Below are 25,542 nucleotides of genomic sequence, written 5' to 3' on the forward strand. Positions count from 1 at the left end.
TCATACAATACATCATAAAGGTCATAAATCACATGATCATCTCAATAAATATAGAAAAATTATTTGAAAAAAATTCAAAAGTCTTTCATAAGAGGAACACTCAAAAAACCGAGACGGGAACTTTCTCAGCTTGATAAAGGTCATTGCTATGAATGGAATGTTTGTATCCTCCCAGAATTGGTATTTTGCAGCCCAATCCCCAACGTGATGGTATTTTGAGGTAGAGCCTTTGGAAAGCAATTAAGTCATGAGGGAGGGGCCTTCATGAATGGGATTTGTGCCCTTCTAAGAAGAGACACAGGAGAGTTTGCTTTTGCTCTCTGCCCATATGAGGATAGGAGAAGACAGTCCATCTGCAAACCAGGAAGCAGGCTTTCATCAGACACCAAGTGTGCCAGCACCTAATCTTGAATTTTCCAGCCTCTAGAATTGTGAGAAATAAGTATTTGTTTTAAGCCATCCCATCTATGATATATTTAAATATTTATTATTGTCTGTGCTGTAAATAGACCAGGATAGCCATCTATGGAAAACCCATAGTTCATATCATACTTAATGGTGAAAAATCGGATGCTTTCACCCTAAGATATTTGGGTTTTCTTTACCTGGTATCTGCACTTGTATTTTATCACTTTAAAAAAATAATTTAGTTCTTTCTTCCTAATCCACACTGATATTAATGCATTAAACTATTAATTGCCTATTGTAATATTACACTCCTTGATCTTTTGCAATAATTTTTTAAAGTTATGTTTTGCTTCTAGATACGTATGGTAGCTTTACCTCTTAAGAGAAAAAGTGTAAGATCTTGTCCCTTTATGCTTCAAATACATTGCCACAATAAAATACATAATATTCTCTCCTTTTAATTTCAGATCTCAGTCTTGATGTTTTTTATTTAAGTGTTTTTATTTATTTTCTGAATTAGGCTTGCTATAGCAGGATTCTTTTTTTTTTCTTTTTTCTTGTTTTTTATAATGTTACGTTAGTCACCATACAGTATGTCATTAGTTTTTGATGTAGTGTTCCAAGAGTCATTGTTTGCATATAACACCCAGTGCTCCATGCAATCCATGCCCTCCTTAAGAGCAGAGATGCCCTTCAACAGAAAAATGGGTAAAAAAAGATGTGGTCCATATATACAGGATTCTTTTTCTAAATATGCGAGGACTCTTTTTTTTTTTTTTTTAAGGAATTTTAACAGTCCCTTTGCAGTTACTGTGTTGATTGACAATTTGGTGTTTAATTGTCTCAACTTTACTCATGACATGAGTAAATGATTTAATTCTGCATGGCTTATGCTTTTGTTTCGGATGCAAAGATTCTCCCTTTAAAGACTATTTTGAGAGAACTCCCAATTCTGAATTTCACATGTAGTATTTGATACATGTAGTGATTAGTGTTGATGTAAACCTGTTAAGCACATTTTGTTCCTTCCCTTATGTTCATGAAGACAAACTGAGTGGCAGCAATAATGCGAACAAAAGACAGAAGATCGCCCAAGACTTTCTCAACTCTATTGACCAAACAGGAGAACTCCTGGCAATGTTTGAAGATGATGAGATCGATGAAGTTAAGCAAGAAAGAATGGAGGTACGGTACACTCTTCTCCTTCTTATGTAATAGAATACCTACTGCAGTACTTATGCTATGTGGTTCTATTTTTAATGTTCTTTAATTGTTATCTGAATTGCCCAGAACAGTGTTTGCATGTCTGAAGGCGCCTGGAGTCGCCCTGTACGGGTGTCCAGTTCTGCCTTCAGCCAAGACTTTGGGAGACAACTTCAGTGTTCTGTTTCTCTCTTTCCTCCTCTAAATACAAATAGATTTCCCTAAGCTTCCTGCTAGGCCTAACTTCTATTGATACTATTTTATTCCAAACTTATTTTTTGTTCCAAATCATCCATTTATCTTTGTGGGCAAAGGTAATTTCCCCACTTTTTTGTTGGCATGTGGCATGAAGAGCTATCTTTCAGGCTCTGAATGGACTAACTAGCTGAGGTAGTATCCAGGGCAAGTACGTGCTCTCCAGCCCCATAACACAAAGTTAGTGCCATGTGTTTGGGTTCCCTGGACATGTTTTCATAATACATGTGAAAATTGTGTGCTTTCTGTTTGCCTAAGCTATCTATTCATAAAATTACTGTTTCCTTACATACTTATTCAGAAATAAAAATGACTGATTTTATTTGAGTGCCTTCCAAAATACAAAGCATTGTTCTTATCACCCTTATTATAATACTTTTACAGTTTAAAAAAAAAATCTCCATTTTCCCCTTCTCTTTAAATTGGGCAAGAGAGGTAATTCCAGAACTCCAAAAGACCATGCTAATAATCTCTATGCATGCTAAAAATATGATTATTTCATGTTAAATTCTGGAGGAAGTCCAATAGACATGCATGCTTTGTAAACTTTAACAACCTCTTTAAAGAATTAGTATGCTTAGATCATGAACTGTGATCTAAAGGCAATGGTCTCTTTAGGTATCAATTACCTTAAAAATGTGTGGTTATCTTGGTTTGGGGCAACTGCAAATGGTTTTAGTTGAACTTCGCCTTGGGCCAAAATCATGCTAAGTTGTCCAAAGCAAATGATAAACATATATTTCTGATGTCATTATGGCCTAAACAGGATATGATCATTTAGTGGCATGGTTTCACTTATGATGCATTATACAGAGAGCAAATATTGTTTATGCTTTTTTAAAAAAACATTTTTATATTAAACTAATGGGCATTAAGAAAGATTCATGAAGGAAGGACTATACGTGAAACATTAATGAAATAGAACAAGTAGCTTTTCAACTTTTGGGGAAAATCTCTGTCAACCAAGCCCACTGCCTGGAAGGGCATTCCATAATCAGGAAGAAGAGAAGAAATGGAGCATGCTGTAGCACTAAGCTAATAATAACAGGCTACAGTAGGCTAGGAAAAATGATGAGTCAGGAAGGTACAAGTTAAAGTCAAAAAAGTATCCGGAAAGGCAGGAGAGGAAAAGCATGGGAACTGATGCAGTTTATATACGTCCTCCCTGCAGTTATATATTACACAGTGGTAACCAGGATAATAAAATAGCAATAGTTGGTGAAAATGGCTACAACGCAGTCAGCTTCATCTATGTAATAAAAATCAGATTGGCAGGTCTTTAAGCTTTATATCATAACTAAAATCTTCTCCAAGCAAGAGAACAGAGAGCAGTTTTGAGATTCTACTCATCCAAATAACAGAGTTTAACTGAATAAAAAGTGCTGAACTTAGACGTAACTGTAGACAGTAGAAAGTGGGACTGTTAAGAGCATCGGCCTTGCCTGCTTCTAATTTGACAGGTTATAGTTTCAAGCGTAAACCACAACGGCAGCAGTCCATATGAAACCACTTTGGACTCGCAGACTGCAATCTCTGCTTTTCAAGTGCAGGGGGGTAATCAGTCCTGGCATCATTCTGTGATTTCATTTTTCTCTAAGCATCACTTACTGTTGCAGAAATTTTGTTTGCTACCTCCTTCCCAAGAATGTATGAAAATGGTATAGGCCTACCAACAAAGCTTATTATTGTTTTGCTTTCTTTCTTTTTTTCTTAAATGTGATTTAGAAGAGAAAAAAATTTTATAGACATAAAAACCCACTTGGGATCCTAGCTTTTTCTCAAAACGTTGAGCAAGCATACAAGAAAAAATGAGTTCTTTCCTGTTGTTTTTAGGTGATTTCTGTGTGTTCTTGGCTTTTTTTTTTTTTTTTTTGAGCTCATAATTTACTTCAACACTATTAAAGATTATATGACTTGAAATATAAAAAGTCTAGATTTTTACTTCCATTTCTACTTGCCTGTCGTTCATCATGACACTTAACTAACTCTTACCCTATTTTAGTTTTCCTCCAGCACCAAATTTTTAACACTTGGGTATATATGTATTGTAGAGATCTATGATCCATTGCCTCTGAAGATCCTTACAAATTATCCAATAAAGATTAAAATAATGTTCAAAATTACCTTTGAGGGTTAGGAAAGAGCAGATTTGGTAAACATAATAAAAAACATTTGAATGCTCACAACTCCTCTGAGTTCCTCTACTTAACCCCCACCCCAGAATGACACAGGTGTGTTTTACTGTTAATCCTGTTTCTTACATTGTAATTTTTGAGCATCAATCAATTAAATGTGACTGTGTCAACCAAAGACCAAGAGGGTTGCACAAAAACTGCAAATAGCTTTGTTTTTTTTGTTTTTTAAAAGATTTTATTTGTTTACTTAAGAAAGAGCATGAGCAGGGGCAGAAGCAGAGGGAGAGGGAGAAGCAGACTCATCACTGAGCACAGAGCCCAAAGTGGGGCTTGATCCCAGGATCCTGAGATTATGACCTGAGCCAAAGTCAGACACTTACCCTACTGAGCCACCCAGGTGCCCCATCTTTGGGTTTTCTTAACAGAGTGACTATGGTCACTCACAGCTCTACTGTGAAGGAACCTGAGAAGCTCAAGTTTATCATCAATCAAGTAAAATACCTAGTCTAATAAACTACTAGGTTTATGAGGGGGATGTAAAGAATAAATGTGCAAAAAGTTGGGTGAACTCTACCTTCTGACTAATCCTCAAACTGAGGATTAAACTTTCTTGTTTAAAAGTAAACAAGAAAGCAAAGATTAGAGCCTACCAGAGAGACAAGCCTTTAAATAAAATAGGGTGCTAAGGGGAGCCTGGGTGGCTCAGTGGGTTAAAGCCTCTGCCTTCGGCTCGGGTCATGATCCCAGGGTCCTGGGATGGAGCCCCACATCGGGCTCTTTGCCCAGCAGGGAGCCTGCTTCCTTTCCTCTCTCTCTGCCTGCCTCTCTGCCTACTTGTGATCTCTGTCTGTCAAATAAATAAAATCTTAAAAAAAAAAAAATAGGGTGCTAAAACCTCAAAGGCCTGATACTGTAATCTAGAAATAAAGCAGAGTAGAATACATAAAGTTTAAGATCTCTTAAAAATGTTTGTAATTGGCTTAAAATTGAATAACATTCCAGGTGGCCATCTGAATTTAACTTAAAGTGATTGGCCATAGATTTAAAACACAAAGTTTCTCATAAAAGCTGAATGATTGGAGAAATCAGGTTCATATTCAGTTGTGCCTCAAGCATAATGAGGTAATGATCCCTAGGGAAGTTGAAACTCAGTGTTATTGTTTGTGGAGCTAAGTATACTGGAAAACTCACTGAAGAAGCCAGAGATGTGGATTGCTGTAGACATTCTCCATCTTCTCATTTTGAAGTCTGTTCTTTCTACCATTCCCCTTTTCTATTATTATTATTTTGTAATTATAATAGTAAAATAAAATGCCTATAAGACTAAGTTTTCAAAAATATCTTAGATAAGATTCATCATAAAAGGGGGCGCCTGGGTGGCTCAGTGGGTTAAAGCCTCTACCTTCTTGGGTCATGATCCCAGGGTCCTGGGATGGAGCCCCACATCAGGCTCTCTGCTCAGCAGGGAGCCTGCTTCCTCCTCTCTCTCTGCCTGCCTCTCTGCCTACTTGTGATCTCTGTCTGTCAAATAAATAAATAAAATCTTTAAAAAAGAAAAAGATTCATCATAAAAGAAAAAAGGCTAACCCTAGTAAGATAAATGTTTACAAATATGAAAAACAATAAAAACATTGAGTTTAAAAATGAGGCCCAGAGAAAATTTTAAAATTTAAGTGTACATGAGATTAAGAAATGCAGAGTTTATATACTGGAAAGATATAGTTTATGTATGTACATACAGATGGTATATATAGAAATGCATATATCTTTACATGCATACTATTATGCCTATGTATGTATATTCTGTAAGAATAGAAATATAGTTATAGTTGATTTTTTTCTCATGTAAAAGTAAAAGAACAATCAGAGGTATATCCGACAAACTCAGATGCTAATAATAGCAATTACTATTTCAGAATAAAGAATATTAGAGGGGAAAAGCGTTAAAAGACAACAATGTCAGTAGTTTTATGTTACTAAGTGATGCTGCCTGTGGTGAAGAGAGTAAGTACAAAATGTTAATCATCAAATTCCAGAGAAGTGAAATACACAAACTAAAAGCTTCCAGTAATGGGGAGATGTCAGAGAGATGCATTTGCTGAGCCTGAGACACACTATTCTCAGTCCTTAGCAGATTGACTTGGGGGAAAAAATTTTAATAATAAAAATTTAAGTTTATCTGTAGATGTATATAAACATTTTTAAACAAGCAGCAGTTTTAAAATCTTATTCAGCTAACTCTAAGGATCCCACAGTGCTCTTTAGGGAAGGTGAGGAGAAGTTTGTTAAGTCTCTAGCCTCCCTTCTCCGCCCACACTTCCCTCAGTCAGAAGAACTTCTCTGACTTATCGGATCTGTATATCATCAGTAAAGAAGGGGTTTCATTTTTTTTTTTTTCATCAAAAATCATTATAAAACGTCACCGGAGTCTTTCTGTCTCTCAAAGTCAACAGATTTCAAAAACGTACAAATCGATAGAGCCCATTACCTTACCAGAGCAAAAAAAGAAAACCTACAAGTAGTAAGAAAAGTTAAACATAAAAAACCCTAATTGACTGAAAATTTAAAAAGAAGAAACCCAATAACTAATAGGAGCAACTAATGGACCCACAACAGGTTAAAAATTACTACCATTGACTCTTTGGGTAATAAGAGCACTAAGAATAGTCCACATAAAAATTACAAAGTTCAGACAAAACTTTACTTGAAACACAGGCAACTTTTAGCTTTTAAGCCTTTGTTAAATTAGGAAAAATGAAAATAAATGATTCAACTAAAATTAGAGATTTTACATTAAGGGGCTCATGGGTGGCTCAGTCAGTTACATGTCCAACTCTTGATTTCAGCTCAGATCATGATCTCAGGGTCATGAGATTGAGCCCCGCGTGGGGATCCATGCTGAGTATAGAGTCTGCTTAACATTTTCTCTCTCCCTCTCCCTTTGCCCTTACCCCAGCACTCCTGAACGCATTCTCTCTCTTTCTTTAAAAAAAAAAAAAAAGTGCTCACTTCAGCAGTACATATAATAAAAAGAAAAAAATTTTACATCAAAAAGAGAAAACAGGAAAAATGAAAATACAAAAAATAAACACATAAACTTAGAAAACAAATAATTACATTTACCAATCTAAGAACTCTTTGCAAAAATAGGAACAAAATGGTGGAAATGAATCTGTAAGAAATCTCAATAAGTAAAATGAAAAGATAGCTGCTAAAATTAGCAAGGCATGTGGATCTAGCCATAGACTGGAGAAATCAATTCACATATAATTCTGTTACTAACATATTTGAAAAGCATGATGGAATGAGTATCTTCCTAAGAAAACATAAATGATTAGTTTTATTCAACAGATCGTAGAAAACTTGAATAGATCAGTAAACTTGGAAGACATGCTAAATGTTTTTAAAGAATTATGTCCTCAAAAGTCAATGAATCCAAAATGGCTTATGGAAAAGCTCTTTCAAACATTCATAAAACAGTTCATTACCATTGCTATATAAGCTATGTCAGAGTAAAGAAAGTAAGGAAAACTCATTAAATTTTACAAAGTATCATAATATAATCTTATTTATGAAAATGGATGCAGTGGTGCCTTAGTGACTCAGTTGTTAAGTCCAGTCATTAAGTCCGGTCATTAAGTCCCAGGGTCCTGGGATCAAGCCCCATGTCAGGCTCCCTGCTCAGCAGGAAGCCTGTTTCTCCCTCTACCACTCCCCCTGCTTGTGTTCCCTTTCTCATTCTCTCTCTCTCTCTGTCAAATAAATAAATAAAATCTTCAAAGAAAGGAAGAAAGGAATCAAGGAAATGGATGCAGGAATCTTATAATATTAGCAATTTTGATTAGCAGTATATATAATAAGAAATGTGCCATGACCGAATAAGATTTTTTTCGTGAATTCAAGCATGCTTAATATTGGAAAATACATTAATGTTATATACCCAATAACTAAGTCAGAGGAAAGCAACCATATAGGTTAGGAGGTATTAGACAGGAGCGTTGGGTGGCTCAGTAGGTTAAGTGTCTGCCTTTGGCTCAAGTCATGATCTCAGAGTCCTGGCATCGAGCCACACATCAGGCTCCCTGCTCAGTGGGGAGCCTTCCTCTGCTTCTCCCTCTCCCTCTGCCCCTCCATCTACTTGTGCTCTGTTTTTCTGTCTCTATCAAATAAATAAATAAAATCTTAAAATTAAGTTTTAAAAAGACATTGGACAAAATTAACTTCCTATTCTTTTTAGAAATTCTCAGTGACCTAGAAATAAAAAAGTACCTCCATATCAATGTAAAGACTACCTCACTCCACTGAACAGACCATTATAGTTTGAAAAATATAAACAGAGATCCATTAAATTCTAAAATGCCCATACTATCGTTTTTACTTGCCAGAGTTCAGAAAACATTAGCCAGTGCAATAAAAGGCATAGCTATTGGTAAGAGACAAAATTTGTCATTATGTATAGATAATTTTTATTAGTAATCCTTGAGAATCAATACAAAAGCTATTAGAACCAGTTACTGCCTTCATTAAATCATATAGATACTTTAAAAATCAGTAGTTTCCCCCATAAAAGATTTGATAAAAATTAGAAAGACAATCTCAATCAAAATAACACAAAGATGAAGTTTATTTGGAGGGGAACTTCATATTAACAAGAAATGTAAGAGAATATGAAAGTAATATTTAATAATGTATTGAAATATGAGGAGTGCGTAAGTGAAGAAATACTGTGTTCTAGATACAAAGATGGAATATTATATCCATTGTACCCAAATTAGTTTATTAGCTTAATGTAACCTCAACAAAAATCTGAGCAGAATTTTTTAAAAACTCTCAAATGATATTAAGGGTTATTTTAAGTGATTAAAAAAAAGATAAGCAAAGAAATTTTTTTTAAAGAAGTGTAGAGGGCTGGGGCACCTAGGTGGCTTGGTTGGTTAAGCGTCTGCCTTTGGCTCAGGTCATGATCTCAGGGTCCTGGAATCAAGTCCCACATGGGCTCCCTGCTCAGTGGGAAGTCTGCTTCTCCCTTTCTCTCTCTCTCTCTCTCAAATAAATAAATAAAATGTCAAAAAGAAAAAAAAGAGTATAGGGCAGAGTTCAGTTTATCCTACCAGATATAACATTTCATAAAACTACTGTCATCAAAATAGTGTGGTCCTGGTGTAAAACCCAATAAGCATACCAACAAGAGAATACGTGACATAAGTATAGAGAGCATAATTTAGTGATGATAAAGTAACTTTAGAAATTAATGGGAGAAAGACGCCAAACAGTTGGATAACATTTGGGGAAAAAAAATAGATAATTCCTAACCTTATACTTACATCAGAATAAATTCAGGTGGGTTGAAACAATAGGTTTGAAAAGTAAAGCCATTTTAAAAAAATAGAAAAAGACACTGGTAAATATCCATTTGGGGATGTGGAAGGATTTTCCAGGCTTTTGTTTTCTAAACAAGCTTTTAAAAAACTGCTCCTCAAGATGTTAACAGGTGCGCTGTTGGGAATGGGGATGGGGAAGTCGTCTATTTTCAAACTAGTTTGAAATCCTAAACTAAGAAATTGAAGAGATTCCTTTTAGGACCTTTCAGAGGCTTTTGTATGCAAATATATATTGTGAATTTTTCAGCAATGGAAATAGAATCTATTAAAGTCTTCTGAAAAGAAAGCCCAGTTTGGAGACAAACCACAAAGGAAATGACTGTTAAATTTGATGACATAAAAATTATATAACTTATAGATGTCAGAAAAAGAAAGGCAAAATTGAAAAACAAATTAATGTAAAAAATGTGATAAAATATTAATGTCATTTATTTATGTAGATCTTCTAGTCAATAAGAAAACATTCCAGTAGAAAAATTGGCAAAAGATAATAATAGACTAATCATAGGAAGAGAAATAAAAATAATAAGCATGCAAAATATCTGCTAACTTGTAATGAACCAATGCCATTTTTGCTTATAAAAATGGTTAGGAGTGGGGGTCTGGGTGGCTCAGTGGGTTAAAGCCTCTGCCTTCAACTCAGGTCATGATCCTGGGGTCCTGGGATCAAGCCCCGCATCGAGCTCTCTGCTCAGCAGGGAGCCTGCTTCCTCCTCTCTCTGCCTGCTTCTCTGCTTACTTGTGATCTCCGTCTGTCAAATAAATAAATAAAATCTTTAAAAAAAAATGGTCAGGAGTAAGGTGGAATTGGGTACACATTAGCTGCTGGTGGAAAAGAAGTTTGAGAGAGATCAGAAACTATTTAAAAATATCAGTTAGAGGCATTTATCTACTTCAACCCAGTAACCCACAGTTGGTAATTTCTCTTTAAGATATAATCTGAAATTTTGATCATATGCATATTCTTATATACAAGGGTGTTCATCCACTGTTTATAACAGTGGAAATGGGACAAGAGAACACTACAATCCAACGATAAGGGAATGTGTATAGTCCCTCACACACATAAATTAAGACTGAAAGGATATATACCCACATGCTAACAGTGGCTCTCATCAGGTGATGAGATTATAAGTGAATTGTATGTGTAAGTGTATGCTGTTTTGATTTTACATATTTATCATTTATGTTGTTTCTTTTAATCTCCAGTTAAGATTCCACAGTTCACCTTTTCATGTTTTTCCCCCATCAGAAGTATTAGTCTATCCATGGTGCTGCCAGGATATGCTTCGTGAGCAAATTAATTAGGTTCATATTACATAATTGAGGAGTGGGAGAATATAACCATACAGCGTGGCACAGACTATATTCAGAGTGGTATTAATGATCTAAGAAGTTTAAAACAGTTAACATTTTCGCATGATTCCGATGAACAAAAAGCCCATTTCAAATGAATTAAGCAGTTAGGGAAATGGTTGAGGTAAACAACCAGAGGTGGATTTGGCTTCTAGCAACGTTTGATATTGAGGTTTACAATATGTCACTAGATTTGTAGCTCCATTTCCCTATAATTCACTCTTTCCTGCCCTTTTCTGGTTTTTTGGCCTAATCTTTTGGTTGATGACCTCACAGGAGCACTAATTCTCCAGGTCATGATAGAGAGAATGCCTTTGTCCAAGATTAACTCTGAAAATGTTTATATCACAGGATCTTCTGAAAGCCCTAGCACCCACAGTAGCTAGTAGGATGACATGTTCTTACTGGCTTGGCCTAAGTCATGGGCTACCTTCCCTAAAGCTGAAGGTGCAGTCAGCCCCTCACAAAGGCATGGTTCCCTGGAGCTTTAGGAAGTATGTACGAATGCTGGACAGGCAGCTGCAAAGGTCTGTAAGTGTAGAGTATCATACATTATGACAGCAAGATGGATAGAGTGATGTATGACAGCCTGGAGTCTCCTCAGATCTCTAAGAAGTTTTCCCTAAGAGACAGCATGTATAGTGAGTAGAAGTCATTTTCTTTGGGTTCAACCAACTTACCCATCCTTCCTTCCACTCTTGAACTCATTCGGCATTTATTCTTGGAGACTCTTCTGTAAGTCATTATACTACCTACCCTGTGAGGTTATGTCTATAAAAAAGACAGAATATGGCTTCTGCCTTCACAGTCCTATAGTAATAAGTGGCAGATCAAGAGATAACAATGTGCCCCGTTAAGGGGAATACAGGCTCAATAAATGGTTGTTATTACCACTCTGTTATTTGGTCTTGAATTTTGAACCTTCTTGGTGGATTATTGGTTGTGTGATGGAGCCGTGTATTTTCTGTTTTGCTTGTTCTTTTATTTAAAATTGAGTTTATTCTGAGGTAAAGCACATTACTTTTTCAAGAAATTATTATGGCTAGCCTCAGACAGGGCCATAGAATTAGGGTCAGCATGGTTTGCCAAAGAGGGCACGAAATAGAATAGAACTAAGGTACATTTTAAAACATGAAACTATAGTATGTCAGGGCTAGACTCTGACGAGACTCATCAGAAGAACACATTAGTATGTCTGTTTACTCTTTTGAGGGTAATTTTTGATCAAATAATTGAAAAATGCTCTGTGAGGGGCGCCTGGGTGGCTTAGTGGGTTAAGCCTCTGCCTTCGGCTCAGGTCGTGGTCTCAGGGTCCTGGGATCGAGCCCCACATCGGGCTCTGTTCAGCAGGGAGCCTACTTCCCTTCCTCTCTCTTTGCCTGCCTCTCTGCCTACTTGTGATCTCTCTCTGTCAAATAAATAAATAAAATCTTAAAAAAAAAAAAATGCTCTGTGAAATCATTCTTCAGGAAATATTAATAGAAATACCTCCAAAAAGAAAAAAAAAATCTTTGGTAATTCCAGCTACACAGAGCAGAATTAATGTAATTTAGTACATGTTTTTCTGGCCTAGAAACAGAGAACAGAGAATATTACATGACTTCAGGAGAACCCAAAGTTAGGAATAATACATCGCTCTGAAACTGATGTCCATTTGCATCCTTATAGACTCTGTCAGATTGTTCTGTAGCCACAGCTAGATCTATCTTCCGATTACGTAATTGTAAAGATCTGTATATTCATTGCCATAAAAGCTTGTCTAAACCTGAGAAAGGTATCTTGTGGAGAAGAGGTTTTCCAATTAATGACATGAAAAGTTACAGATCTTACAAAAATAGAACATTCCCTAACTTACCCAGGTCCTTATCATTCTGTGGCTTAATATATCATGTTTGACTGATGGTTCTTCAGGGATTCTTCTAGGCTTTCCTTAACCAGGTGTGAACTATGGGCTCCAACTGAGGGTAGAGACAGACTTCTGCTTTGATGAGAGTACTCCACATATCCGGTGTGAAACTAGAGGTAGTTGGGTTGTGTTGTTGTTTTAATTGTTCTCTGTTATAACAGAATGTCTCATCTCTTGGTTTATGCTTTGCTGTAGAAAAAATTTAGAGCAAGATTAGCCAAATGACTACTGTAAAAATTATGGTAAAAATTTTAGTATCCTTCCCATTTTGTCAGACCTAGTTAGAATTTTTAACTATTAGTCTCTGGGTGAAATTGAAAAGATTTCTTCTCACTGACCTTTCCCTAGACCACTGGGGAGCTAAACACATGGTGACAGCATTGAAACAATCCTCATAATAATCATGCTTTCCCTGATCCAAACCAAGATTTCTGATTTAATGTCCACAAGTATCTTTTGTTACGGGGCTAGAATATTTTAAATCAGAACTTGGTAGTAAAATATAGGAACAATGATTGCCATTCACTTCCACCTTCCTCACATCAAGGAGTTTCAATTTTAGTAAAACAGAGAACCATTTTTGAGGGTAAAGATACACACCAGCCCTGCAAACTAAACATTTGTGTCTACCAGTGGTAATGCATGTGTGCAGGGCCTCGCTGGGCTGCTGTGTTTAGTCTTGCATAAATGGGTATTTGACTAACACATCTGATTATACTGTTCAATTAGGTTTTTATGGAATCAATCAATATTTTCTTTCTCAAATACTTTCAGTTTGTTCTTTTTAAAATGATATCCTTCTCTTTTAAAAGATACATTACAAGGGTTTTCTTAGAGATCAGTCCACCAACTTGTTTATAAAACACCTTGGCAGAGAAGAGTTTTAAAATATCATCAAATTTAAGAACACCGCAAGATTTACCACTAATTTACATTTAATGTTTATAGTTCTCAAATTGTGGTTGTTATAATAACCAAAATATTTTTGCCCTGAATATTTTGTGGATTATATTTCCCTATTCTTTTTCCTTCACCCACATTCCCCACAGTAGGTGGGCAGATTGTTGTTACATAGTCTGGCTTTTATTTATCTGTATTGGTTTAATCTCAACAAGTTAGTCATTCTGAATATGAAAATAAATGTATTCTGCGGCAAGATTTTTGTCTTTTTAATGCTGTAGTTTATTTAGTGGAATTAACAGATCATTGCTTGTTTGGTATAGATGATTTCCCTCTGTTCCTTTTTTGCATCCGTGCTGAGAAGCTGTCTTCAGTTTGGTTCTTACTGTTGCTGCCACTTCATGACATCATGCCAGTCAGACTGTTTAACGCAATTACACTTAGTCCCTGATACTGCATTCCTCATTTAGACATAAGAGTTCTGGACGAAACTATAACTATTTAGTGATCACTGTAACCTATGGTGTTTGGATGTGTGCTGAGAACTCCCCTTTTCATAAAGGGCTGGTCCCAAAGGCAAATTGGATCTTGCCAGCCTTCTGCTTTTCTTGACTTTCCATTTTCCCCCTAAGAGTCTTAATTTCTGAGCATGATATGAATACATTTTTTTAATCTTGCCTAAGAATCCCTTTTTATCTTCATCTCTCACCATTCCTGATCCTCCTCTTTTCTACTATTCCCTCCCAACATATGTATGTGGACACTCATAACACACATACACATGCACACACACAAACACACAGACATGCTACTTAAGGAACCCCCTTGAACTTGTAGGTCCCCTAAACCAGTTGTTTACTTTTCTTCCCTTTGCTGAGCCTTCTCCATCTGGCAACATCTAAGTTCAGGTATTTTAGTATGTGATAGATTATAACTCATTGTGTTTCCTTAGTTTAACTTACTAAATAAGGTCCTTGAGAGCATGGACTTATTTTACTTTCAGATCCTTGGTACCTAGCACAGTGCTGTGTACATTATAAACTTTCAGTAAATATTTGCCCAAGTAAGGTAACTAAAATAGGTGTGATCTTGTAGCCAGTATATGTGAATATTATTAATCTCTCCTTTGGATGATCTGAACACTTTTTTTCTGTTTTATTTAAATAATGCAGTTTCCGGGTATAAAAAAACAGTCTTTTCTTCTGACTTACGTAGGATTGCAAAAAGGATATTATGTATGTATGAACTTCTATCAATTCTCCAACAAATCTTTTTCAGGTGCTTTTCAGTTGCTAATAGTTTTCATTGCTCAAATAACTTCCTGTTCAAATTATAATAAAAGTGACTTTTCCAGTTTTAGCTATAGAAGTTCTTCTAACCCTACTGCTTCAGCCTTGACCTTTACTGTGTCCCAGATATGTCTGAAACTGCCACTGAGCATCAGTTACAGCTTCAATCAGCAGATTTTGTTTCAAAAAGACTAGTATTATCTGTGACTATTGGTCAGTTCTACCTAGCTGGCCAGTTCACATTTGGCAATACAGATTATGTGTCTTTTCTCCTTTATTTGCTATTATAAGATTTTATAATTTAGCATCTTCAAATAATAACATTACTCACTTCTCTGATCCATTAAATACTTCTTCTGGAAAATCTTTATTTATTGGCTGATGTATAGTTAGAAAATAGTTGGAATTTGCAGGTGCCTTGGGTAACTGTTGAATTTTTTGTGGCATGAAAATTTTGCCTGTCCATTCATTGTCCTTCCTATACTTGGAAAGTGTTGTTTCACTCAGTCCTTCTAACACTAAGGAACGATTTATCAACAGATCACCAGATTCACAAAAGTTACTTTTGAATTTATCTGCCTCATGCACTATATTGATAAACTATGGGATTTTTTATTTAATAATTCATTAATTATTACTACCACTATTCTGGCTTTTATACTTAATTGCAAAAGATAGTGTTTAGCTATACTCCCAATTAATATAGCCAGGTAGTAAACTATTTTAAGCATTATGTTTAATTTTTAAAATAAGAAATAAATATTAACAGTTTGGACATTTTATCTTTTTCTTTTAGAGTATTTAATAAATCTTACTTTTAAAAGTCCTTGAAGAAAAGACATTTGGTTTTTGTAGTTACTCTGCACCTCAAATAGAAGACAGTCATTGATAATGGGTCTATTGATCTGTTCTCAGATAGGGAAAAGCTGTAAGTACAGAAGTGACCACCTTTGGGAAAACACACTACAGAAAAATCTAAAATCTCTGAAGCCACTGTTTTTATTTTGAAAAAAATACCTTATTATATAAAAACTCCAGCAGAGCTTTTTTTTTTAAAGTTTTATAATTTAAAAAAAAATATTTTTTTCAGTGTTCCAAAATTCATTGTTTATGCACCACACCCAGTGCTCCATGCAATATGTGCCCTCTGGTCTAGTGAATTTTTTTTCAACTAACTTCTTTTTTTATTTTAATTCAATTAGCCAACATATAGTACATCGTTAGTTTCCGATGTAGAGTTCAATAGAGTTCAACAATTCAATTAATTCTAGCAGAGCTTTTAAATAATTTGAAATTAGACTCTATTTACCAAAATTCAGTACATATACAACTATCTCCAAAAAATACTACTGTATTCCTTTGCTGTATCCATGGAAATTATCCCAGTTAGCCTAATAAGGCAGTTATCACTCTCTGTTAAAACAAAATGCTTCAAGTGAAATTTAGGAGATTTTTTTCTCATTGTCTTAAGCAGTTCTTATTGATAACCCACTACGTGGTTTTTGAAGTAGAAAAATGCAGTACATAAATTTTAATAATTTTAATAATACTGACTCTCATCTCCATACCTCCTCCTACTTCCACTGCCCCCGACCCCAAGAAAAGGGAAAAAAAAAAAAAAAAAGCTAGTGGGAAAAATCACATTTCATTTCAACTTGAAAATGTATTTTGTTTAAATTGTACCAAGCATTATTCAGGGTTTACTTGGTCGTGAAGAAACTGACTATCTCATATATTAATGGGAACATAAGTTGATAAAACTTTCTGGAGAAAAGTATGGCACTATCTGTCAAACACATGAAAAGAAAAAATAAACCTTTATGTCCTTTGATCCAGAAATTGCATTTCTAGGTACTATCCTAAGGAAATAATTGAACAAAGACTTTTTTAAAAATTCAAACCTGTTCACTGCTATTTTTATTAGTAAAATCTTTGCTTAACAATAGAAATATTACATTTGTAATGTTTCCTAGCATAGATTTTGATATAGCCCATAGAGTTTAAAAATATCTATTACTTCTATTATTTAAATTTATCTGTAAATATTTTAATACTAATATTTATTTATAATATATTATATTATTGTAGTATATTTATATAATTAATACTTAATTTTGCACTTTCAAATCACTTTTTGGCCCAATTCATATAGGAAAATATTAAAAATATATGTATTCCAAGTGGCTGGATCTTTTGTTTGTTTTGACCCTCTTAGGTGTTTTAGTTGCTTTATTGCATAGTAGTCAGATATATTTAGATATATTATTTTAACATTTAGTTAGATATATTGTTTTAGTCTTAGGAATTTACTAGAATTTACTTGGTATTTTGATATGTGATGAGTTTTTGTAAGTGATCCATAGACAAGGTAGGGAGATTTTTATGTGTCTGTTACATCATCACTATTAATAATATTCACTTCCTGTTTATCATTAGTCTATGAACTCTTTTTGTTCCCAGAACCCTGGTCAGCAAAAATTTAAGATTTACTTAGATATATTGGTAGATTATTTTAGCACTAAGAATTTATTCACACTTGAAGCTCATACGTACACGTACCTTTAGCAAAACCCAATCCTGGTTAAATCCAGTTCTTTGTTTATTTATACCTACATTATGCCTCATTCCCAGCAGCAGAACATGAGTAGAGGAAAACGCAATCAAGTTAACTAGTCTCACTTCCAGTTTATAACTAAGAGCCTCAACTTGGTCTTAGTGCTGCCCAGCAATTTTAGAATATTGCTAGTGTACCCATTCTCCCACTACCCTTAGTAACTGTTTAAACTTTTCTCATTGGACCTCTAGCACCTGACTTCCTTGCTCAGCTGATACCTGGCTTCCTGTTTCACTGAGGAAAGAGGAGCAATGAGAGGAGTACTTCCAAAGTTCCCACCACAACACCAGTACACTTTATCAATTCCTACCTGCACAGAAAAGTGCTGTAATTTCTCTGCCTTCCCACAAAAGCACTTGCAGTTACTCTCTCTGCTCTCCTTTAGAGTAGGACTTCTCAAAAGAGTTTGCATTTGTTCTCCTTCCATTCTCTTTAGAACCCACTTGAATCCCATTTGCATCCCCACCGTCCTATAGAAATTGCTCTTGTTAAGGTCGCGATAACCTCCATTTTTGCGGGGTACATTGGTCAGTTGTCCATCTTCCTCCAGATGTCCACTCTCAGTGGCTTTCAACCAGACAGACACATTGTCACTTGCAGACTTTGTCACATACTCTCCTCTAGTCCTCTCATTTCCCTCAGAACCCTACTCCGATAGTGTCGCCACAGAGACCTGCCCTAGACTTCCAATAGGAAGGTGCTATAGAGTGAATTGTGTCCCCTCATAAATACGTATGTTGAAGTCCTCTAATGTGATGGTATTTGGAAATAGGGCCTTTGGGAAATAATTAGGTTTGATGAGGTCAATGGTAAGACCCTCATGATAGGAGTAGTGCACTTACAAGAAGAGGAATGAACTCTGTCTATCATGTGAGGACACAGGAGGCAGTTAGCTGTCTGCAAGCCAGGAAGAGTCCTCACCAGAATGTGACCATGCCAGCAGCTTGACCTCAGACTTAAAGCTTCCAGAACTGTGAGAAGTAAGTTTCTGTTGTTTAAGCCACCATACATTTGTTATGGCAGCCCAAGCAATTAAGACAAAAATAATACCTCTCCTACCCAGTCATTCTCTGTCCAATTTTCCTACTACATTTTGTTCATAGCACTTATCTTCACTCTTTTATGTACTTGTTTACTGTCTTCCCCCAAGAGAATGTAAGCTCCAAAAGGTCAAGAGCTTTGTTTGTTGTGTCCACTACAATATCTCCAGTGCCCATAATAGCATATAATGAGAATAGGTGCTCATATATAAATATATGTTATATAAACAAGCAATAACAATGAAAATTTTCTAAACATCCATAAATCATAGATGTTCCATCATTTGGAACAGCCATATGAAAGCATTTATAGTTTACTGCTTTGACCTTGAAAGGGACACTTAAGTTGTGTTTATTCACTTTAAATATCTATTGGTAGCATCCAATGGTCATCAGAAAAGTTCAGCAAATTTATAACACTTGTATTCTAAACAGAAAAAAAAAAACATTCATTTGTCTTCAAGTTCTTTTTTTATTTTAAGATTTTATTTATTTGATAGAGATCACAAGTAGGCAGAGAGGCAGGCAGAGAGAGAGGAAGGGAAGCAGGCTCCCTGCCAAGCAGAGAGCCCGATGTGGGGCTTGATCCCAGGATCCTGGGATCATGACCTGAGCCAAAGGCAGAGTCTTTAACCCACTGAGCCACGCAGGTGCCCCTTGTCTTTAAGTTCTATAACACATTTACTTACTTAGCTGGGATTAAACTGTGAGACTTTGGGTGGGTGATACAAAAGACCTTTATGTTCATGCTGCATCTTAATTCAAAATGCTACGGAGATTCTACTACTGGTGGTCTTTTTTTTTTTTTTTTTTTAAATTGGCACAGTGAAGACACCCGCGTGTTCCAAGTAAAGTGAAATAAATTGCACTGTCCTCATGCTGTACAGACTCATGATTGTGCCGCAGTCCATCCGTCCATTTGTGAGCACTGCCATCTTTCAGGATGTTTTAACCACCTCATGCAATTCTTGGGCCTGTGGACTGACTGAGGGTAGAAATGTCAGTCCATGTAAAATGTGTTTGATTTTTTTAAATTAAAAATAAGTATAAATAGGTGTTTGACTATTTCTTTCACATCCCAATTGGTCATTGTGGGCACCCCTTATTTTTTTTCCCTACTTAATCAAATAGAAACCAAGGGATATAGTAAAAGTAAGTCTTTCACTGCCGTGATAAATATCTCTTTTAATTTCCAGCTATTTTTGCTGTATACAGTCCAGTTCTCCTATATTAGGAGGGAGAAGTTCAAGCATTTTTTGTCATTGTTGGTGGACCCTTCATTAGTAGAAACTGACCCTCTTGTTTAGATTAATACCTACGCTTGTTAGATCTTTGCCTGTCTTTACTTTCAGTCTTTCTGAGCCAGTTGGTTTGGATGTAACTATTATTAGCAGCATATATAGTGGAATTTTGACTTTTGCCCCAAATCTTAAGATTTTTTTCTTTAATTTCTTTCAATAGCTTATTGACATAAAATATGTTTTTATCTTATTACCCTGTCCTTTTTGTTTCCCTCCCTGTTTTGTCTTTTATTTGTTACTTCAGAGTCTCCCTGCATTTAAATTTTTTGGTGGTTATTTTTAAATTCTGAGGAAACTTAAACCTATGTGTCTCAATTTATCAGTCTTAAAAATTAATTAGTATTTTTCATTTGATAAATATGCTTTGATTACCCACTTAGTGCCTACTACTACTCAATCCTGGGGATATAGAGTAGCAGTCATAAAATAGCTATATCCTTGACAGAATATGTAGCATAACATAGAAATAACCATAGTAGTAATGACAGCAGAGTCCTGTATAGGACTTACTACCTGCCGGACACTGTTCTAAACCCTAGTCTATGTATTAGCTAGTATCACAGTGTACTCATGTGGTACAGTCTATTCTTATATGATGTACAGAGATTACACCTTGTGTAGGATCACAGTTAAAAACTGTAAGTGCTAGGAAGGAAAACCAGTGTGTGGATTATCTGGAAAAGGAAAGTAGAAGAAAAGTAGTGATTTTTATCTGGAAGAAATTCCTTGGGTTTGATTGTATATAGTTACTAGCCTCCCTAGTTTCAAGGCTGAGTAAAGATATTTTGCTTTATTTTTGCTCTCTTTGGCATTTCAGGTATTTCTGAGCAGAATCACAGATTTGAAAAGATAATGGATTTATCATACTTGTTTTTCAAATGTGAATCATTGTTATCTTAAATCCACAAATTTTCAAAGTAGTAAGAGATTACTCTGTCTTCTTTCACAATTTTTGAAAACACATGAAGGGCCAAGGATATTTGGTTATTTATATATTTATGTGAATCACGTTGCTTACATCTCAGTCACTAGCTGAAAGGGACTTGGTCTAAACTGTTTTGGTCAGTAAGGAGAAAGGCAGTTTTGAACCGTAGGACAATTTAAAGAGTAAAGAACATTAAGCAGTATGCTATATTGTGTGCTTGTGGGGAAGAAAATTCAAAAGAAGGATGCTAGGAAGTTGAGATTTCAAAAATAATGTGAGAAGGTATCAAATACCAACTTCCTGTTTTCAGAATTTTGAACAGTATTCATCCATATGGGAAGGGGACAAAATTCTCTTAATTATGCCCCTTCAGATCCCTACATAAACTGAGTATAATCCAGATGCATAAGGATTAGAGAGTTTTTTAAAGATTATGTGGGAATTAACCCCCATTTAAGACAGTATTTCTGTGAGAAGATACATTTTTAACTTAAAACACTTTTAAGATATATTTATGAGTTGGAGGATTCCATAATTTAGTTTTAATTATAAACCTTTACATGTTCATTAATTTTCAGTGACACAGAACTGCTTGTCATCTCTAGAAATTCTCTTATCAAGTTTGTTTTCTCTGGAAACAGAAAACTACTAGTTTTAGAAACCAGTATTGAATAGAAACTTGGTACCTCAACCTGCTTTCTTGCAAGGTTATTTAGGAAGATATTTCTGCCTGAGTAAAGGACTTGATGATTATGTTTAAGCCTTTATGTAATGTATGTCCAAGCTACTGGCAATGTCCTATTGGTGAATTCATAATGTAGATATAATTCAGTGTGCTATTGAATAAAAGAAAGTTTGGTTACATATAGGAAAGACATCAGTTTTTTCAGGATGATGAAGGAAAAGTGCCATGGGAGTTATATTTCAACTCTTCTTTCTGTGATTGTACAGACAGTACAAAGATCATGGATTCATGGGCCATCTGGGTGGCTCAGTCAGTTAAGCATCTGCCTTTGGCTCAGGCCATGATCCCAGGGTCCTGGGATTGAGTGCCATGTAGGGCTCCCTGCTCAGCGGGGAGTCTGCTTCTCCCTCTCCCCGCTGCTTGTGTTCACCTTTTCTCTCTCTCAAATAAATAAATAAAATCTTTTTTAAAAAGGATCACGGATTCATGTAGAGACTAGGAAGGACAAATTTATAAAATATTGACTTATAATTTGTCTGATAGGTTGCTTAGAAAAATAGTGAACTCTACAAATAGACAAATTTCTCATGTTGTAAGGATGTATGTCTTCTAAGCAACCCAAGGGTAGACATACAGCTGGATGCAGGAACTACAACCCGGACACCAGTGAAATCAAATTTTTCTTCTCTCTGTGTGTGTGGTAGGTAACATTCTGCCAGCAGATGCTCTCAAATTAGCTTCATTACCTAGAGAGAGCCAGACCCAGTTCTCTGGACTAAGTTTCAAGTGTCAAGGAAGTGGCCTCTGTTTGACCCAGCTTGTGTTGAGTGTCCAGGCCTAGACCTGGCAATGTGGCTGAAGGGCAGGGCCCTCCTGCCCCACTCTAATGAGGAGGCTTGGAAGGTTAGCCTTACAGCGGTGGGGGCAGCAAGAGTAGGCAGACCACGCCCACGCCGCTTCCCGCCCCAGCCCATTCATCCATTTGTCCCCTCATCATGTATAGCCCACAAGCACACTGGAGTTGGCTCTTGAGCCCATCAGTATCTCACTTCAAGATTCGTTTTTGTAATCTAAATCTAGTTTCTTTTTAAAAGCTACAGGGGATATTACATAGTTATCTGAGACTTAAAGGAAAATGGCTCATATAGAAATCCCACAGACGTTCACAGAATGACAAAGAGAGAAAGTGAAATATGCTCCAGTCAAGCTTTTTCTCAAAAAATATCCTCACTAAAACTGTAAAACATTTCAACAAAAACATGTCTTCAAATATGTTATTTTAAATACTGCATTACTTAAGCAAATATTTAAATACTATATTAGTTTCTCTGCATAGTTGACTTGAATTTAATTCTACCTGTCTGCCAAATATGTTGAAACTCCAAATCCATTTTCATTTGCCAGGTCAAATATTTATTTTGTTTTCCCACATAATATGCTCTTTAAAGTGTCACAAGCATACCAAATCTGATTTCTTTTTCATAGGGACATGGTGGGTTTTTTTGTTTGTTTGTTTTTTCCCTCTTCAGTTAATGGCCCGGGAGATGCTTCTCTTAAGGAATATGCAAAGGTATGTTCTTATTCCTGCCTACTAAAGGAACCCTCCACCTTTGTTATTGGAAAATAGACATTAACCTTCTTAAAGGAAGTAAGGAAGTTTAAAATGTGTCTCCTGGATTTACCTTCATTTTTGAAGCCTTACTATTAATTTCTTATGATCAGAATACCAAAGACTAGTTTTACCAGTTTTACTTAAGTTTACTTAAGTGACTCTGTGTATAGACTAGTACAATGAATAGGTATTGGGCTTTGATGATTTATAAATAACCTTATTCTATTACAAAGTTTCTCTTTTCTTGGGCGCATCTATGTTTATCTGACTCAGACAGTCATTTGAAAATGTGCTCTTAATTTCAGAGAACATTTACGTGCCTTTGAGTATTACAGTGTCTTAGATACTCTTCTCTAAGAAAAAAACTGATTGCTAAAAACTTTCAGCGTATATCTTACTTACTCTTAAAAGAGATATTCAGCTTCCATATCAGTTGCGTAGTAGTTTGTACCTTTTGCAGAGTTCATCAGCGTGTCTAGTTAAGTTTCTTGTATCAGACCTAATTCTCCAGAAAGGAGCATGTTGAGGGGGAGGTGTTGGAAGCCACAGGGATAGTGATCTTCCTGTCCTTTAACTTCCTGGGAGTGGGGCGGGGAGAGAGGGGGAGTACCCAGAATTCTTCTTCCTCTCTCCCTCTGTTACGAAAGTGCAGATTCTTATAAATGCCACAGTATCTGTTCCGTTCAGTATCACAGCGCCTTCTGATTTTCTAAATCCAGTGCCCTTCTGTGTGAGCAATGGGAATCCTGCGGGAAGTTCATGCAGCGGGTGACAGGGCTGTGTCATTGCTGTGGGCGATATGGTGCACACACACTTCCAGGGTTTTGAAATACCTGGCTGTTTCCCAGAAGTTAGGAACCCATTGGTTTCTCCCAGTGATTTCTCTTCTAAATCAAAATCATTGCAAACCAACTGAGACTGTTTTCCATCTTCGACTTGAACAGGTTGTCTGGTCTCTTAAATCTTAGGGCCCACAGTTCTGAAGTATTTCTAAACATTTCAAGACCTCCCTAGGATAGGGAACCACAGAACCACAGATCATCATAGCTGTATTCAAGAAGAGAGAATTCAACCACGAAGGAAGCAACCAGCCTAATGGTTCCCTTCCTGTGTTAGAGGCAAAACCAAGACCTAAAGTGCAGGTCTTCTGAGTCCCAGGTCTGCATCGTCTTCACTGGGCACTTCAGCCTTCACCTGATGTTGTAGAATGGCCCTCAGAATTATGTAAGAATATTTTACAGCTTTAGATTAAGATTAGGACTCCACCGTTACTCTTTAGCACTGTTGATTTTGAATATAAAGAGATGAAATTGTATGAATCCTGTGATGTACCTACCCTCTTCTTTCCTGTTCAGATACATCTTGAATGGCATCTCATTCGCTTGTTGTTTGTTCTCTTTCTCACCAAGATAAAACAGCGCATAAATGTAGGACCTCTTGAAAAGTTTGCAATATTTGCCTTTTTTGCAATTTTAAGTTTGTCATTAAAAAGTGAAGAAGTGTTTTTCAGATATTATGGCCTGCCTCTTTATTAAAATTCACCCTGCACTGATTGATATCCAGTGCTGAAGATATTCTCTGTCGCATTCGAGTTCATTGTTCTTGGGATCACTTCAGCCCTTCCCACTCCAGTCTACTTCAGTCATCTTTTCTTTCTTTGATGAAGTTTGAGATTGGTAGCTTTTCATTGACTATATCTAGGATTCCACTAAAAGGTAAGAAGAGAACAGGTCAAGAGCGATGTCCCCACCCTGCCAGCCAGCATTTATGCAAAGTGCATAGACTAAAAATGGCAGGGCGTTTAAGCCCCCATTGGAGTGAATCATTTGCCAAGCCCATTTTCCTATCACTCACCTTCACTGAGTAGTTGTTGTGCCGCCCCTAACTTAGGAAGAAATTAAATTCAGCTAAATCGATTTCTTCTAGACAGAGCATCTTAGTCATTTTGGAATAGGCTTGTACCTGGTTATTTGTTTGACTTAGTGTTGTCCTTTCCTTATCTTCTGAGAACACTCCATGAAGTTAAAAAATATATAAAATGCTTTTTTTTAAGTTGGTGAGTGATGTGTTGGGAGAGAATCCTTACTCTTTAGCCTCAGCTCTTATGACTGGTACAGATCAGGCCTGGAAATAGGTATGCTAAATCACGTAAATGTGATGACTCCTACCTCAGTCCTGTGCCAACATGATAGAGGCAGCTACTTACCACCCAATAGCCTTCGCTTCTTCCTTTGTAACAAAACTGATTTGTGGCTGGTGATACTGCCCTCCCGACACAATATGGCCTTCCTCTTCCTACCTGGCCACTAGGTCTGATCATACTATGGAGATCTGGCCAGTAAAATATAAGCCTGAATACTCTATCTAACCACCCTGTTAGTTTTCTTAAAACAGGAGTGCATTCACGTTTTTTTCTCACCTTCCTACATCTGATGGCTTTGTCCAGATGTACCTTCTGGAGCTCTAAAAGCCATTCTGAATCGCGAAGACAAAGTTACAGCCTACACATTATTAGATGTCAGTTATATCTCA

At 36.1% G+C, this 25,542-nt stretch overlaps 1 protein-coding gene across 6 annotated transcripts in view; it reads left to right on the plus strand.

Annotated features, from left to right (window-relative positions):
* The window catches only part of SUPT3H (SPT3 homolog, SAGA and STAGA complex component), a 534,939-nt gene that overhangs the window by 368,999 nt on the left and 140,398 nt on the right, over positions 1-25,542 (plus strand). For all 6 annotated transcript variants that reach the window (XR_004383209.1, XM_032862033.1, XM_032862030.1 and 3 more), the window contains exon 6: positions 1,454-1,593. Coding sequence is in view for 5 of the 6 variants with exons in the window: in XM_032862033.1 (XP_032717924.1) it covers positions 1,454-1,593 (140 nt within the window). In the remaining variant the exon portion in view is untranslated. The remainder of the gene's footprint in view (positions 1-1,453; positions 1,594-25,542) is intronic.

This window comes from Lontra canadensis, unplaced genomic scaffold, assembly GCF_010015895.1.
Source record: "Lontra canadensis isolate GAN:19392208 unplaced genomic scaffold, GSC_riverotter_1.0 scaffold23, whole genome shotgun sequence".
NCBI classification, from domain to species: domain Eukaryota; kingdom Metazoa; phylum Chordata; class Mammalia; order Carnivora; family Mustelidae; genus Lontra; species Lontra canadensis.